Here is a 19,511-nt window from a genome sequence, read left to right as displayed (position 1 = left end):
TAATAATAGCGTTGGTTTGGTGTATGATACGCCACTTATCAGGGTGATGTTCGAGTTTTGTTTGTAGTTCTATTATACAATCTTTTATGGGGGTAATGGTGGTCTCTTATGGCGAAATTAAACCTGTGTTCCAATCCTGCGAGTTGAGCAGTAGTAAAGGTTTTTGAAGAAATATTAACGGTAGAGATTTGTGGGGGATTTTTTGTTTTTTGTGTAAGCATAATCCATTTCTTAGTGTGCCTTTGTGTTACGTCTTGGAGGGCTGCATTAATGCATATGTTGTTGAGATTAGTGAATTCTGTCCAAATTCGGGGTGGCATTTCTTTTTTAAGATTAGATCTTAATTGATGTATTTGGTGTAACAGTTGGTATTTTTTATTAAACCTTTAAGTAGTTCTTCTCGTATAATAGCGATAGAGGTTTGGTGTATGATGGTGCAGGTATTTTTTGCAAACGTTTTTTAGGAAAAATGCGAGCAAATTTGGGAATTACGTTATGATTGAGACATTTCTGTAGAAATGAAATGTGCAGTTTGTTGGTAAAATACTTAATGAGTATTTTTGATAAATCTGCCTTCGCCAATTTATCCACTTTTCTAGTAAAAATTATATTCCCCCCTCACAAAATTCTCTAAATTTAAAATCAGCAACACCAATCAAGTATTCGGAAAAATAAGTACCACCATAATCTCCGACAAAGACATCTTAGCGTCTTTTGACGTAGTATCATTATACACAAACATACATACCATTCACATTACACGCCTTACGTGAATACCTAATGACAGACAATACTTTAATCAACCGTACCTCTCTCTCTCCATCAACAATATCCTAGAACTTACCTCATTACTACTAGAGGCCAGACACTTCAGGTTCCATAACCAAATATTCCAACAAACATTTGGCCTACCCATGGGTCTAGGTATTTCTGCTCCTTTATCTGAGATTTATTTAGCCACAACAGAAAACCAAATCCTACAGCCTTATCCTTCTGGGATAAAACTATACATATGATACACAGATGATATACTTATAATTGGAAATAGAATCACAACTGACAACCTTTTTACTAAATTCAACTCAATACATGATATATTGAAATACACACTTGAAATAGAAGTTAATAAACAAAACAACTTTCTCAACCTTACTATATACAAAACAGGCACCAGACTGGGAACCAAGATCTTTAGAAAAAACACACACACAGGCAAATATTTACACTTTGCATCACACCACCCACTCAGCACAAAGAAAGTTATTCTTTACAATGAAATCCATAACGCCATAAAATACAGCACTTCACACGACGACTTATCTACTGAGCTACAATACCTCACAAAAAAAGTTCATGGCTAGAGACTACCCACCTCATTTAATTCAACATATTATTTCCATTGCAAAAAACAACACCAATAATTCAACTAAACATACCACAAAAGGAAACACACATATCATCCTCTCCTACCATAGTAGTCTTGCGGGACAATTCTGCCGAGTGTTTGCGGGCACAGACATTACACTTATGTTTTCCGCATATAACAAACTTGGATCTTTATTCAATACATATAAAGAAACACATAAATACTCGACAAGTGATATGAACAACATTATATATTTGATTAAATGCCAACAAAATTGCAATGTTTGCTATATTGGAAGTACTACAACAAAATTCGGTTCCACTAAAACCTCTAATACACGGGCATATTATCACTATAACAGTTTCAGAACAGGATAATCCAGTACCGAGCTCACATTACATGTGCATTCCCACAACCACACCCACCCCTAGTTGATTCAGCCATTACCATAGTAAAACTAAAAACCATTTACAAAATTCTCCAATACGAAGCCCTCATCATAGAATGGTTCCGTCACCACTCTAAATTAAACATCATAAATGCCAAACTATCCTCCAACTTTTCCCCGGTTTGAATGTCACACACTTGAGATTTCCGCATGTCGCAAAGTGCATCACGGGAACATAAAATTTCTTTAAATACAGTACGCATTCTCTCTCCACTAAACTTTGCCAACTGAAGATGTTTTTAACAAAATGAAAGTCTACCATTATGACTATTGACCTCATCTATTTCACATATTTTAGAGTTCTTGATTAATTAATTCTCCATGACAACCAGGGACAGAGTTGTGCACTTCTGCTTCCTTGCGCATATTTTAATTCCGTTTTTAATTAATTTATTTTGATCCCGTAAACTTACCAATTAATCTACTTAACTTTAAATCACCCAAACCCAAAAATTTTAGTCATTCATTCACCCTGCAGATCGTCCAAGGTGAGCACCATAAATTAAGCTTTTGCTATTGAAACATAGAGAGATAATCATTTTGGGACAACTGACAAATTTTGAGTGACTCAATTATCATAAGGAGAAAATTCCTGGAAAAAGGATCATTAAGCAAGAACCTGTTAATCCTCTGGCAAGTGTAGCAAAACCCAAGAGTGAGTGTGTAGCTTACTTTACACACCATTTAGTTTTTTTTCCAAACTATCCCATTTCCAACACACAGTGGTATGAAGTGGGCAAAATTGAAGCCAAATCCAAAGCTCTCAATTCTTTATGGCTATACTTTTCTAATTAAAAATAATTAATGTAGATTGAAGTGAATAGTTATACCAAAATACTAATTTTAGTATAACTATTCACAGATATTTAAACATCTGTTAGAATATTTCATTGAAATATTCTAATAGATATTTAAATTTTAAGTTTTTCTGTTTTTGGTGTCCCAAACTGCACAATTGTGCCTAATAGGGGTTACAGAGGAAAATCATTATAATAAATAATCAAAGACAGGTTTAATTAATAAAGGCCATTTCTACTGTTGGTCTTTTGGAAACTGAAGACTTTGACAGAATACTAATTAACAAATGCAATTATCACATTAAGTTATCTGTTATACCAACAATGACCAACTTGTTTGCTCAGGGAGCTTCTTTCTTCATTATGATAAAAGATTAGACTTTAATATAAAGCACCAACACATAAAAATAAAATATTTATGGATAATGCACATGCAGTCTACTTATAATCTGACCCCACTGCAACAGAGATAAAAATTCTAATCTCATTATAAATAAAATTAAGTATCTTCAAAAATATATAAATACAGAAAAATATTTTTGAATCAATTTATTTATTGTAGTGAATAAAAATATAAAGATAGCATAATAATACTGTATAAAATAAACATGACAATTTTTAGAAAAATTATAAAATTTTCAGCATATCAGGTATAAAATGTGTGATATTCTGTCATCTGCTCAATTAAAATTGAACTTATGACAGAAATGGTTACTCACTGGCTTCCAAAGTAATTTAAAATAACTGCTTTGAAAGCCAATAGGCAACCAGTCATTCATCACTTTTTAAAATTAATATACTGATTATTATAAAATTCTTATTTTTAAACTAATATCAGTTTTTAACTATAGAAAACTCTTTATAGAATAAAGAACCGACCTGTGAGATTTTGTTATCTCCAAACCAGAACACCCAGTTATGATCATGGCTTGCTGAAGGTTTACCACAATCATCACCTTGTATAACCAAGGCAGGCCACCAAGATGCAGTACCTAACCTTGCCCAGACTATTTCTCCTCTACTCAGATACTGTTTCAATTAAAAAAAAAATAATTGTAAAGCAATTTACTACCAAAAAAAAAATATATATATATCTTATCTTATAATCATAACTGTCTAAAATCAAAGACAATCGATTTTCCCCTCTTTTTTTTTTTTTTTTTTTTTAATGATTCTTAAATGTCAGAGACTGTCTCTGAATCAATACCATCCTTATAAAGAATACTGGGTATTTATAAAAGAAATCAATGTAAGCACTCAAAAAGTTCTATTATCACAGAAAGTTGTCATCAGGTAGCTACTAAACAGAGATACACAAAAGCCAGTTTGAAAATGTTATACAAGGTGACTAAAAAGAAACAAGCAATATTTTTTAAATAATTTATTATTTTATATATATATTTTTTATGAAATCCCAAGCACAAGAGGTATTAAAACCCCTAGTACTTAGTACCATGCATGTGTTGAAGAAGATACTTGTTGACTTGAATTTCTGTTTGTAATTTTCATGAAATCCATATGAAGTGAAGTTGTTCCAGAAACAGAAGTTGCAAGAATAAATGAGGAAGAAGGAAAGCTGGTTCTGTGGGTTTGAAGTTGGTCAGTAAAAGGATGTTGACTGGTTGTAGCACATGTTTAAACAGGTTTGGAAGAGAGAGAGCAGGAATTATAGAAGCCAATTCAGAAGAAAAGTGTCCATGGAAGTATCTATATAAAAAGCATGTAGCAGAAAGAGAACATCTATGAGAGAAAGAGAGACTTTGTTAGAGATGGGTCATTAATTAACCTAACTGCCCTCCTTTGAATGAAATCCACAAGCCTGAGAGGGTTTTATGGCAATGTCTCAGATATTCCATGTTAGGGAGGATTTGCAATTTGTACAGAGTGGGTAGCTGTTTAGAAGAAAAGTAAAACAAGAGCAAAAGAGAAAATTCACTTTTTAGATGCAGAGAGAGCAATATTTGTTATGTGCTTATGCTAAGACAGATTAGAAGTCAGCAAAATCCCCAATAGAGATATGCAATCTTGTCTAGAAATCAGAATGTTATTGAAGATAAGCATAGCAGCTTATCTTCGATGAAGAATCCATTTTGCAAGATATAAGATGAGCCAGAGTTTTAGAAGGATTGAAATCAACCAAATTATCTTTACTCTACTGAAGAATTACCTGGATCAGCATTTAAGGAATTTGTAGTGGATATCTGAGAAGTTGAAGCTGTCTATGCAGGGCAGGTTTCTCAAACTGGAAGATGGAATGCAATGTGCTGTCATCAGCAAAAATATGGATCAGCTTTCCATATGGAAAGTCAATGGATGGTCATTAATATACAAGAGGTAAAGAGTAGGAGAAAGAATGGAACCTTGGGGAACACCTCCATTAGTAGAGAAGTTAGCAGAGCCATCTACTATCACCTGCAGTGAGCAGTCAGGGAGAAAACTGGATACCCAATTTAAAAAAACAGTTGGAAAACCATTGGAAAGTGGAAGCTTATTTAGGAGACCTTTATGCCAAACATGATCAAAAGCCTTTGAAATGCCAAGAACAACTGCTTGAGTTTTGCCAAACTTTTCCATTGACTTTTTGTCCATAGATTAGCATTAGCATTAGTAGAGGCATTTGATGCAAGAAAGCAAGCTTATGCAGCATCAGCCAAAAAAAAAAAAAAAAAAAAAAAAACCCACTTCCACTTCACCCCTCTGTTCATTCAAAATACCTGTCCAGCTGAGCCTTAAACTTATTTAGGCTATCAACCTCCACCACAAGGGATGGAAGACTGTTCCACCAACCAACCACCCGCTGGCTAAAGGCAAATTTCCGCACGTCTATCCTACATCTGTCTTTCCTCAATTTGAATTTATGCCCTCTCAGGTGATTTTTCTGAGCTAGAGGAAGAATCCCATCAGCATTCAGCATGCTTAAACCATTCAAGGCTTTATACACCTCTATCAGATCACCTCGCTGGTGCCTAGTCTCCAGACACTGTAATTTGCAAAACTTAAGCCTTTCTTCATAAGAGCACCCCTTTGTTCCATTCACTAATCTTGTTGCCCTTCTCTGTACTCGTTCCAGCAGCTCTACATCCTTCTTGAAATGAGGCCTCCAGACCTGTATACAGTACTCTAGGTACTGTATCTTCGATGGCCTGACCATTGCCTTATACAATGGAATAATCACCTCCTTATCCCTGCTGGAAAAATTCCTGTATATCATTGACAATACTCCATGAGCTACTCTTGCAGCCCATCTGCACTGCTCAGAGAACTTCATATCTGCCTGCACAACCACCCCCAAGTCCCTTTCATTCTTTACCACTGTCAGTGTAGTACCACAGAGTTGATACGTTGCTCTGGGGTTGCTGTTTCCCATGTGTAGTACTTTACATTTGTCAATGTTAAACTTCATTTGCCACCTCTCAACCCATCTGCTCAACCTTTCCAGATCCTGTTGCAGCAGCATAGTGTCAGTAGTGTCCTTGACAACCCTGCCAACCTTTGTATCGTCTGCAAACTTGGACATTAAGCTTGATATACCATCATCAATATCATTTATAAATACAGAAAACAATAATGGACCCAACACTGAGCCCTGAGGGACTCCACTAATAACATTAGTCCACGATGAGCAGTGTCCATTAATTACCACTCTGTCTTCTGGCACTAAATCATCCCTTTATCCATAGCAACAATTTGCCACCAATGCCACACTGCTCCAATTTGTGCAGCAGTCTTCCACGTGCAACAGTATCAAAAGCCTTTCTAAAATCCAAATATATAATATCAAAGTTATTCTCTGCATCCAATTCTTTTGTGACTACATCATAGTATCTAATCAAATTGGTCAGGCAAGACTTCCCCTTAACAAAACCATGCTGTGTCGGAGCTATAACTGAAGTCTTGTCTAGATGATCCTGCAGTGCTTCTTTAACCAGTGCCTCCATTAATTTTCCTGGAACAGAAGTTAAGCTCACAGGTCTATAATTACTTGTGTCAGCCTTTGATCCTCCTTTGTGAATTGGGGTCACATTTGCACATTTCCAGTCTATGGGTACCTCCCCTGAGTCCAAGGAAGCTCTCATAATTATGGCTAAGGGTTTGCTTACTTCCTTTGCTGCCTCCTTTAATATAACTGGATAGATCCCATCCACCCCGGGTGCCTTTCTTGTGTTTATCTTCAACAGTTTCTCCTCCACTTTACTCCCAGTTATTTCAAGATTCTGTAGCTTACTGCTAGAGTTGAATACACCTCTGGCATTCCCCTTGCTGAATAACTCCTCATGTGTGAATGTCGATGCAAAATATTCATTTAGTTTGTTAGCTACCTGAGCAGGATCATCAACAGTTGACCCATCAATATCAAGTGGACCAATCTGATTCATCCCCTTCCTTCTAGAGTTTACATAAGTAAAGAACTCTTTGCTGTTTTTCTTTGCATCCCTTGCCAAGGATTTCTCGTAATCTGCCTTCGCCTGCCTAACCTCCTTTGTAACTTGGTTGCATATCAACTTGTATCTATCATAGGCTTCTGTGTCATGTGTTAATTTGTAAGTATCCCATGCATTTTTCTTCTCTGCCATATGCCTCATTAGTTCATCTGACATCCATTTTGGCCTAAACCTTGAACAATATTTCTTAGTTGGTATGTAAAGCCTAGTAGCTTCCAAGATAAGTTCTTTGAATGCTTCCCATTTTGAATTTGCTGTTGGTAACATCATCAGTTGGTCCCACTGTACAGAATTTAAATACTGTCTCAGTCCATCGTAGTCGCCTTTACGGAAGCAATAACCCTTCCCTTTACCCCTAATGGTAGTTACCTCTTTGAGTAAATCCCACTTCAGCACACTGTGATCACTGCCACCTAGTGGTTCATTTATCTGCAGATTCTTAATGCATGAAGAATCACTGCTGATAATCAAATCAAGAGTATTACTCCCTCTAGTTGCCTCCCGAACATGCTGATGTAGAAAACAATCATCCAATAAATCCACAAAAGCCCTGCTAGTGCGTGAGTAACCAGCCCCCAAATTCCAGTCAATATCTGGGAAATTAAAATCTCCCATTATAAGACTCTCTGATTTACTGGCCCACTCTATTTCTCTGTACAGTTCCTTATTATACTCATCAGAGTCATTAGGCCTATAGCACACTCCTACTCTCAATTTTGATCTCCCAATGCTTAGGTCACACCAAACTGACTCAACACTGCACTGTCCAGCGATGTCGACTGGCTTCACTTCCTTGGTTTTTATGTGTTTCTTAACTAATAGCATAACCCCTCCCCATCCTGTCTATCCTTTCTGTAGACGTTGTACTCCCCAAATTGCAGTTCTGCATCCCTTATATCTGTGTGACACCACATCTCTGATATCCCAACAATATCTGCCTTTGATGTTTTGAGCAATACCTCAAATTCATCAAATTTATTTACTAAACTCCTAGCATTGGTGTACACACAAGTATACCTGCACCTGTTTCTATTCTTAGCTACCCTAACACAACCCATGTGTTTACTTGTACCGCAATGGCTCCCAGCAGTCTCTGAAATACCATGCATCTTGTTTTTCAGGCTTCTGCTCATTCTAATAGAAGCAGTGCAAGAATCTCTTTCACCTCTGCCAGTGGCTACTGTCAATCTATTGGTCTTTGTCTCCCCCCAGGCTAGCAGTTTTCCGACTCACCTAACACTGCCTCGATAGCATCACAAATATTCTTGCACCCTTTCTATTTAAGTGTATCCCATCCCTGTAGAAGCAATCTCTCCTGTTAACAAGTACAGTCCAGGCTGAAAAAAATTCTACCCCTTGAGCCTTGCACAATCTTTCCAGGGCCGAATTGATCGACAAGGCTCTCATCATATACTCCCTCCTATTGTGTCTGGGATGGGTAACATAAGCCAGTATATTACCAGTACCTCGACTGAAGGAATCCATACTGGCAATCCTTCATCATATGGAAGGTTTCTAGATAGTTTAGGAGTTGGTAGTTAACAGATTTTTCCATTACTTTATAAAGTGCAATGGGATGATAATTGGATGGGAGAAATTTGTCACCCTTTTTAGGAACTGGCTGGATATGAGCAAATTTCCAAGCAGAAGGGAAAATACCTTTGAAATAAGAAAATTAAAAAAAAAAGCAACATAGAACAATAGTAAGCTCAGAAGCACAGGCTTTGAGAACAAGTGGAAAAATACCATCAAAACCTGGAGCTTTCTTATCATCAAGATTGATCAAAATCCTTCTGACAACCTTTTGATAGAAAATCACAGGAGGCATTGAATGGAGTGTATTGGGAATGTTAGGAGATGTTTTACTAAGATCATCAATACATGAGTTAGAAGAAAAGTATGATGCTAGCAGGTCAGCTTTATCTTTGGCTGAAGTTGCAATAGAACATCTGGTTTTGTCAGAGGTGGGAATAGAGATGGGCAAAAGATGTGGCCAATAGCTTTGGCAGACAACCAGAATGCTCAACTACCATTTGGACAAGAAGTAAGTTTTCTACTCTTAGCCTGTTCAAAATCTAGTTTGGACTGATTAATAATTACTTTACAATTATTATGAGTTTTGGTGTAGGCAGAAAATGAACCCGGAGATTTGGATGTAAGCCAATTGCGATATGCAACAACATTCTTATTTTGAACAGCCTTAGAACATTAGAAAACCAAAGTTTAGATAAAGGACAAGATTTTAAGGTGGAGTGTGGAATAAAGAATTTCATCCCTACAAGAATAATTTCAGACATGATCTGAGCAAACATTGACATGAGAAGATTTGAAAATCTGACCTAGGAAAAGAAGAAATCTCACAGATCATCCCATTTTGAATTCTTGTAATGCCAAACAACAAGAGGTTGAGAATGGCCAGGAGATAAAGGCTCCATTGGAGAAGAGACCATCACCAAGTTGTGATCTAAGGTGACTAGAGTACCACTCACCTTGACTGTGTACTTAGAAGAGTTGTTTGTGAGAAAAAGATCAAAAGTGTTGGCTGTGTGGTTAGGATTTTCTGGTATTCTGGCAGGTAAATAAACAGTCTGTGTGAAGTCATTAGTAACTGGAAAAGCCACAGCATCTCAACCAGTTGGTTCCATGTGACTAGAAAACCAAAGCCAGATGGAGTTGTGAACATTAAAATCACTAAGGAAAATTACCTCACTGTTAGGAAAGTTGTACGGGAGGTAGTCAAGTTTCAAAGAGTTCTAAGTGATTAGTGGAAGTGGGAAAATGACAGAGGCAACAGATGAATTTGACAGAATGGGGCAGGGAGATTTTAAGCTAGGTATTATTCAAGTTTTCAAAGCCAATTATCGTGGTGAACTACTTGCCGGTGTTTGCGAACTCAGAAATGCAAGTTCTAGAATTCCTGAAAACATTAACTCTGAAAGGTGCACTATAGCCAGTGCAGCTTATGTGCCCCTAAACACCCATAACACACATACATTAACACTGTATTAGCAAGGGAGAAAGTAAGCTCAACAGCAATTGAAAACTGCTGGAAAAAATGTACTGGAAAAGATGAGATCACTAATAATAGCCTTGAATTAGCAGATTTTAATAACAACAAGCAGAGGCTGCTTGTAACATACTTGTTGATGGCAGTCTTCGAGCATATGACCAGGCTGCTTGGATTCAGGTGGATGCAGAAACTCCAGATGCACATTGCCTGTGTGAGAAAGAAATTGCATCCTCTGTGAACAGTGGGAAGACAATTGACAAACAGAAGGCCAGGCCAGGTGATTGTGAAGATTATGATGAGAGCCTCTACATGCAAATGGAATGGGCAAGTAAGCATCAATGTCTTATTATGGGTGATTTTAATTTGCCTCTAATTGATTGGAGCAAATGGGAAGGAAATTTGGCATGGGGGACTAAAATTTTAAATCAACTAGATGATTGTTATTTGTATCAATATGTCAGGGAAAGTACTACGGAAAAGAATATGCTAGACCTCATCATCACTCATGAACCAGATGACATAATAGGGCTGACAGTACTGGAACCAATAGCAGGAAGTCATCATGGAGTTCTACGGTGGACAATGAAGAGAAAGATAGCAGTAGTTAAGGATGGGAAAGGAAATTATGACGGTTAAGATGCTACATGGCCTCTATTAACTGGGTAGATATCTCACAGAGAGCAAATACAATTGAATTATGGTATACCTTTAAAACATTAATCACAGAAGCCTTGGATGCTTGTATACCAATAAAAAAATACTCCAGAAGGAGGATTCCAAGTTGGATGAATAATGAAGTTGCCAGATTATTTGAGCAGAAAAAGATGGAATGGAAAAGTTACGGAGCAATAAAAAGTACCGAAGCCTATAACAGCTACAACTTTATCTGTAATAGTGCCACATTAAAGGTTAGGCTGGCAAAAACAGATTATGAGAAATCGCTGGTAAAAAGAGCAAAGGGGGGGAGGGGGAGATAAGGAATTCTTCACATATATAAATGCAAAGAAGAGAAGGGAAAACCAGATCAGACCTTTATGTGATGGACGTGGGATAGTATTAGATACATCAGCTGAAGTTGCAAATGAACTCAACAGTTACTTTGCATCAATATTTAGAGAAGAAAAACCCCTTTGTGTCAATAGGAAAGTATGGGATTATGGAAATTTCACTGTTTATTTAATGAAAAAACTTTTGAGCCTATAGGTCAGTAAAGCTCCTGGGATTGATGGCATGTACCCTATAATCTTAAAGGAAGTGGCAAGTGAATGCATTGAACCATTGGGGTTAATCATGAGAGCATAAATGGACTCGGGAGTGATCCCGTTGGAATGGAAAAGCGCCAATGTATCTCCGATACATAAGGGTGGTTCTAAGAGTGAAGTGGGAAATTACTGGCTGGTTAGTCTAACTTCAGTAGTAGGGAAAATCATGGACAATGATCAGGGGTGGAATTCAGGATCATTTAGATATAAATGGAATTCTGAAGGATACTCAGAATGGTTTTGTAAAGGGAAAATCAAGTTTAACTAATTTGGTTAGCTATTCTGACAAGGTCACTCAAGAGCTGGACTTAGGAAATAATTTCGACATTATTTATTTGGATTTCAGAAAAGCATTTGACTCAGTCCCACATGAGCGGTTACTTTATAAGTTGGAACAAGTTGGAATCACAGGGAAAATTCTTAGATAAATAGCTGGATGACTTCAGGGCAGGAGGTAGAGGGTTGTGATAAATGATTATTCCTCAGATTGGGTTGATGTCAGAAATGGGGTTCCCCACTGGATCAGCATTAGGACCACTGTTGTTTTTGATTTTCAAAAATGACGTTGATGAAGGGATAGGGGCGTGAGGTCTAAATTTGAAGATGATGTTAAGATTGATAGAGTAGTTAATGATCCCTGCCAAGCAGAGCTTCTCCAGAATGACCTAGATAGACTTCAGGGATGGTCAGAAAAATGGCAGCTATGCTTTAATCCAGCAAAGTGTAAGGTATTACACCTGGGGAACAGTAACCCCAATAACTTATACACTTGGTGGAGTTGAATTAAAGTCAGTAGTGGAAGAAAGGGACTTGGGTATTACAATACGGTCCAACATGAAGTTCTCCAAGCATTGTAGACTGGTTGCAAGGAAGGCACGTGGTGTCCTATCGATGATTTATCAAACATTTGCTAGTAGACCACACTTGGAATACCCTGTTCAAGTATGGAGACAGGACCTAAAGAAACACATTGCATTTCTTGAAAGGATCCAAAGACGGGTAATTCGCCTGGTGAGATTGGTAAAAGGGTGTCCATATGAGGAAAGACTTTGAATATTGCAGAGCTTGGAAACTAGACACTTTAGAGGAGACTTGATTGAACTGTTTAAGGCAGTGGGAAGTATAAGTAAAATGAATGAGGACAAAATTTTCACGTTTATAAATGATTCTAGAACTAGGGGCCATAATTTCAAGTTACGCGGGAAGATGTTTAGACTGGATTACAAAGTTTTATTTTAGCCAGCATAATTTAAAATTTTATTTTAAATTACTGGAATAAGTTACTTACATGGGTGGTAGAGGCTGACAGTTTGGGGAAATTCAATTCAAAGGTCAGCTGGATGAGAGGAGGAAATTACCTATGGGAGGAGGAAAACGCATAGGTTGTCTATTTCCTTTTCTCTTATTAATTATTATTTTTTTTTTTTAATTTTTCTTCTTATTATTTTTTTCTAATTTTCTTCTTATTATTATTTTATTTTTATTCTTTTTTTTATTTTATTCTACGTATTTTATTTATTTGTTATTTTTTTTGGCTGGTGCAGCATAAGCCATAGACTTCCTTGCAACATGTGGCCATTGCTAATACTAAATACAGCCACTTCCCAACTTATATAAGGGTTGCATTCCGTGGAACTCTACATAAGATGGAATTTTACATAAGTTGTAATTTCCCTAAATGATTATGTAGCACTTGCAAATTTGACTGAATTTAAAGCCAAAATGAAATGTGCGACGAACATGTAAACAGAATTATTTATTCCATTCTTTTATCTCATGCGCAGGAAAAATTACAAAAGTGTACAAAATTACGAAAATTGCAAACATAAAATTACAAAAAGAGAGGAGACAGGCATAACATCAGCAAGTTTTACCTGTCAAACATCGCTGCCAGAATTAACTCACCAGTGGATAAGCACACCAGTGTGGAAGTTGAGGGCTGTGGAGATTTAGATGGGGGGGGGTTCCAACACACCTAAAATTTCTCTGCAGCTGCAGAATCGGCACTGACAACTTCCCCGCATACTTTAATGTTTTGAAAACCAGCACTACGCTTGAACCTATTAAACCACACGTTGGTTGCCACGAACTTGGCTTGGGGTTTGCTGTACTTAGCATTAGCATTAATAAAGGCATATGATGCAAGAAAACAAGCTTATATAGCATCAGCCAAAAAAAAAAAAAAAAAAACCCTTCTCATTTCACACTTCCACTCGGTCCAAATGTTTGTCTAGTTCTGCCTTGAATCTATTTAAGCTATCAACATCTACGACAGATGGAAGGTTGTTCCAGCAATCAATCACACGCTGGCTAAAGGCAAACTTCCGCACATCTATCCTACAATCGTCTTTCCTCAATTTGAATTTATGCCCTCTCGGTTATTAGGCGATTATTCTGAGCAAGAGGAAGAATCCCATCAGCATTGAGCATGCTCAAACCATTCAATACTTTATACACCTCAATCAGATCGCCTTGCAAGTGCCTAGTTATTTGCAAAACTTAAGCCTTTCTTCATAAAAGCAACCCTTTGTTCCATTCACTAATATTGTTGCCCTTCTCTGTACTCGTTCCAACAGCTCTACATCCTTCTTAAAATAAGGCCTCCAGACCTGTATAGAGTACTCAAGGTGTGGCCTGACCATTGCCTTATACAAGGGGAAAATCACCTCCTTATCCCTGCTAGAAAAATTCCTGTATATCATTGACAAGACACCATGAGCAACTCTTGCAGACCGTCTGCACTGCTCAGAAAACTTCATATCTGCCTGCACAATTATCCCCAGGTCCTTTTCATTCTCTACTACACAGTTGATACATTACTCTGGGGTTACTGCTTCCCATATGCAATACTTTACATTTGTAAATGTTAAACTTCAGTTGCCACTTCTCAGCCAATCTGCTCAACTTTTCTAGATCCTGTTGCAGCAGCATACTGTAGTAGCAGTAGTAGTAGTAGTGGCATGTGATGCAAGAAAGCAAATGTATGAGCTTATGCAGCATCAGCCAAAAAAAAAAAAAAAAATCACACCATTCCCTCCAAATGCCTGTCCAGTTTCTCCTTAAATTTATTCAACCTATCAACTTCCACAACGACAGATGGAAGTTTGTTCCAGCAATTAACCACCCGCTGGCTAAAGGCAAATTTCTGCACATCTATTCCACATCTGTCTTTTCTTAATTTGAATTTATGCCCCCTTAGGTTCGTAATCTGAACAAGTGAAAGGATCCCATCAGAATTCAGCGTGCTCAACCCATTCAAGGCCTTATATACCTCAATCAGATCACCGCGCAGGTGCCTAGTCTCCAGCCACTGCAATTTGCAGAACTTAAGCCTCTCTTGGTAAGAGGATCCCTTCATTCCCCTCACCAATCTTGTTGCCCTTCTCTGTACACGCTCAAGTAAATCTACATCCTTCTTAAAATGAGGCCTCCAGACCTGCACGCAGTACTCAAGGCGTGGCCTGACCATTGCCTTATACAGAGGGATAATCACCTCCTTTTCCCTGCTAGCAAAATTCCTATATATCATTGACAAAACCCCATGACCTGCCCTGGCAGCCTGTCTGCATTGCTCAGAGAACTTCATATCTGACTGCACAATTACTCCCAGGTCTTTTTCATTTTCTACCACCTTAAGTGTAGTAACCACACAGTTGGTACGTTCCTCTGGGGTTACTTCTACCCATATGCAGTACTTTGCATTTGTCAAGGTTAAACTTCAGTTGCCACTTCTTAGCCCATTTGCCCAAATTATCTAGATCCTGTTGCAGTAGCACACTGCCATTACTGTCATTAACAACCCTGCCAGTCTTTGTATCATCTGCAAACTTCGACATTAAGCCTGATATACCTTCATCAATATCATTGATAAATATACAAAACAACAGTGGACCCAACACAGACCCCTGTGAGACAGCACTAATAACATTAGTCCACGAAGAGCAGCACCCATTGATTACCACCCTCTGTCTTCTCCCACTTAACCATCCTTTTATCCATTGTAGCAACTTACCCTTAATACCATTCTGCTCCAATTTGTACAATAGTCTTCCATGCACAACAGTGTCAAAAGCTTTCCTGAAATCCAAATATATGATATGAAAATTATTTTATGCATCCAGTTCCTTTGTAACCACATCATAATATCCTATCAAATTTGTCAGACAAGACTTTCCCTTAACAAACTCATGCTGTGTCTGAATTATTGCTGCAGTTTTGTCTAGATGATCCTGCAATGCATCTTTAACCAGTGACTCCATTATTTTACCCGAAACAGAAGTTAAACTAACTGGTCTGTAATTACTCGTGTCACCCTTCGATCTCCCTTTGTGAATTGGGGATACATTTGCACATCTCCAGTCCGTGGGAACCTCCCCTGAGTCCAAGGATGCTCTCATAATTATGGCTAAGGGTTTGCTTAGTTGCTTTGGCACCTCCTTTAATATAACTGGATAAATCCCATCCACCCCAGGCGCTTTTCTTACGTTTAACTTCAACAATTTCTCTTCCACTTTGCTCTCAGTTATTACAAGATCATTAAGCACCCTGCTACAATTTGATAACCCTCTGCCATTTTCAAACCTTAATAATTCCTCACGTGTGAATGTAGATGCAAAATACTCATTCAGTTTGTTTGCTGTCTGAGCAGGATCATCAACAGTCGAACCATCGATGTCAAGTGGACCAATCAGATTCCACCCCTTCCTTTTAGAGTTTATATAAGTAAAGAAATCCTTGCTGTTTTTCTTAGCATCTTTTGCCAAGGATTTCTCGTAATCTGCCTTCGCCTGCCGAACCTCCTTTGTGACCTGATTACAGATTAACTTATATCTGCCATAGGCTTCTGAGTCGCTTGATAATTTATATGCATTCCATGCATTTTTCTTCTCTGTTACGAGTCTCATTAGTTCATTTGACAACCATTTAGGCCTAAACCTTGAACAATATTTCTTAATAGGTATGAAACTTTTAGTAGCTTCCACGATTAATTCCTTGAATGCTTCCCACTTAGAATTTACTGTTGGTAACATCATCAATTGATCCCACTGTACAGAATTTAAAAACTGTCGGAGACCACTGTACTCGCCTTTACGGAAGCAAAAATCCTTTCCTTCACCCCTGATAGTAGTTAAATCTTTAAGTAAATCCCACGTCAGTACACTGTGATCACTGCCACCAAGTGGTTCTTTTATCTGCAAATTCCTAATACATGAATGTTCACTGCTGATAACCAGATCAAGAGTATTACTTTCTCTGTCATTAACAACTCTGCCAACCTTTGTATAGCATGCAAACTTGGACATTAAGCCTGATATACCATTATCAGTATCATTAATAAATACAGAAAACAACAATGGATCCAACACTGAACCCTGGGGAATCCCACTAATAACATTAGTCCATGAAGAGCAGTGTCCATTGATTACTACTCTCTGTCTTCTCCCACTCACCCATCCTTTTATCCATAACAGCCATTTGCCTCAAATGCCACACCAGCAGTCTTCCATGTGCAACAGTATCAAAAGCCTTTCTAAGATCCAAATATATGATATCAAAATTATCCTTTGCATCCAATTCCTTTGTGACCACATCATAGTATCCAATAAAAATTAGTCAGACAAGTCTAACAAACCCATGCTGTGTCCAAGCTATAACTGAAGTGCTGTTATAGCTTGGACACAGATCTGCAGTGCTTCTTTAACCAGTGCCTCCATTAATTTCCCTGGAACAGAAGTTAAACTAACAGATCTGTAATTACTTGTGTCGCCCTTTGATACTCCTTTGTGGATTGGTGTCACATTTGCACATCCCCAGTCCATGAGCATCTCCCTAAGTCCAAGGAAGCTCTCATAATTATGGCTAAGGGTTTGCTTATTTCCTTTGCTGCCTCCTTTAATATAATTGGATAGATCCCATCCACCCCAGGTGCCTTTCTTATTTTAACTTCAACAATTTCTCCTCCACTTTGCTCTCAGTTATTACAAAATCATGTAGCTCACTGCCAGAGTTTAATTCACCTCTGGCATTCCCCTCTGTGAATAACTCCCCATGTGTGAATGTAGATGCAAAATACTCATTTAGTTTGTTAGCTACCTGAGCAGGATCATCAACAGCTGAACCATCGATATCAAGTGGACCAATCTGATTCATCCCCTTCCTTCTAGCGTTTACAAAAGTAAAGAACTCTTTTCTGTTTTTCTTTGATTCCTTTGCCAAAGATTTCTCATAATTTGCCTTTGCCTGCCTAATCTGCTTTGTGACTTGGTTACAGACCAGCTTATATCTATCACAGGCTTTTGTGTCACCTGCTAATTTATATGTATCCCTTGCATTTTTCTTCTCTGCCACATGTCTAATTAGTTCATCTGACATTCATTTAGGCCTAAATCGTTAACAATATTTCTTAGTTGGTATGAAAATCCTAGTAGATTCTAAAATTAATTCTTTGAATGCTTCCCATTTTGAATTTGCTGTTGGTAACATCATCAGTTGGTCCCCCTGTATAGAATTTAAATACTGTCTCAGACCACCATAGTAACCTTTACAAAAGCAAAAACCCTTCCCTTTACCCCTGATGGTAGTTACCTCTTTGAGTAAATCCCACTTCAGCACACTGTGATCACTGCCACCTAGTGGTTCCTTTATCTGCAGATTATAATGAATGAAGAATCACTACTGATAATCAGATCAAGAGTATTAATCCTTCTAGTTGCCTTGCCTCCCGAACATGCTGCTGTAGAAAACAATCATTCAATAAATCCATAAAAGCCTTGTTAGTGTGTGAGTGGCCAACTCACAAATTCTGTTCAATATCTGGGAAATTAAAATCCTTCCATTATAAGACTCTGATTTACTGGCATATTATTTCTCTGTACAGTTGTTTATTATACTCAGAGTGATTAGGCCTATAGCACACTCCTACTCTAAATTTTGCTTTCCCAGTGCTTACGTCACACCAAACTGACTCGACACTGCACTGTCCAGCGATGTCAACTGGCTTCACTTCCTTGGATTTTATGTGTTTCTTAACTAATAGCATAACCGCTCCTCCCTTCCTATCCTGCCTATCCTTTCTGTAGACGTTGTACTCCCCAAATTCCAGTTCTGCATTCCTTATATCTGTGTGACACCACGTCTCTGATATCCCAACAATATCCGCCTTTGATGCTTTGAGCAATACCTGAAATTCATCAAATTTATTTCCCAAACTCCTAGCATTGGTGTAGACGCAAGTATACATGCACCTGTTCCTATTTTTAGATACCCTAAGCACAGCCCATGTATTACTTGTTCCACAATGACCCCCCCCGCAGTCTCTGGAAACCCCCTGCACCTTATTTTCCAGGCAGGCTGCAGCTCATTCCAATAGAAGCAGTGCTAGAATCACTTTCACCTTGGCCAGAGGCTACTGTTAATCTATTAGTCCATGTATCCCCCCCCCAAGCTAGCAGTTTTCCAACCCAGTTAACGCTGCCTTGATAGCATCAGCAAATATTCTTGCACCCTTTCTATTAAATGTATCCCATCCCTCTAGAAGCAGTCTCTCCTGTTAACAAGTACAGACCAGGCTGAGAAAAATTCTACCCCTTGAGCCTTGCACAATCACTCCAGGGCCGAATTGATTTACGAGGCTATCATCATATACTCCCACCTCTTGTCTGGGCAGAATTGCAGGCACTTTTAAATTCAACCCTAACTTTCAACTTTTTTTCAACATTGACCTGTATTTGTTAAGTAATACCATAGTTTTCTTACTCTTAATGTCATTAGTGCCAACTTGTAGAACAATATCACCTTTTGTGCCCTTAAAAGATGATATCTGCTCTACAATGTCACTGACCTTTGCTTCTGGCAGACATACCCTGGTCCTGTTCCACCTATCCTTTTCGCACAATATGTTCCCCATTTCCCTGACAATACAGTCATCAACAACAACTAGTTAACTTATCCTTAATATCTTCATAAATACTTCTTGCTCTTGCTTGAATGGCCATTGGACTCAGGGGCATTTACTTCTGAATTTGATTTTCCATCCATATTATTAATTGCTCTTCCATCTATAATTATAATAGCTTTATAATAGCTTTTCCATCTATATTTATAATAGTTTTATAATAGTTTTTCCATCTTCAATATAGCACTTGAACACTGTTTTGTGATCACTGTTGATCTTAAATGCATTGATC

At 37.9% G+C, this 19,511-nt stretch overlaps 1 protein-coding gene across 1 annotated transcript in view; it reads right to left on the bottom strand.

The window, feature by feature from the left end:
* LOC150086055 (DNA (cytosine-5)-methyltransferase 3A-like) overlaps positions 1 to 19,511 on the bottom strand; it is a 233,524-nt gene that overhangs the window by 164,075 nt on the left and 49,938 nt on the right. Inside the window, exon 4 of the mRNA XM_090373678.1 lies at positions 3,491 to 3,640. Coding sequence (XP_090229804.1) covers positions 3,491 to 3,640 — 150 coding nt within the window. The remainder of the gene's footprint in view (positions 1 to 3,490; positions 3,641 to 19,511) is intronic.

The sequence above is a fragment of the Mastigoproctus giganteus genome, chromosome 5 (assembly GCF_048544385.1).
Source record: "Mastigoproctus giganteus isolate SK-2022 chromosome 5, ASM4854438v1, whole genome shotgun sequence".
In the NCBI taxonomy this organism is placed as follows: domain Eukaryota; kingdom Metazoa; phylum Arthropoda; class Arachnida; order Uropygi; family Thelyphonidae; genus Mastigoproctus; species Mastigoproctus giganteus.
Note: the sequence above shows the minus strand (reverse complement) of the source record. Positions and strands in the feature narration are given on the sequence as shown.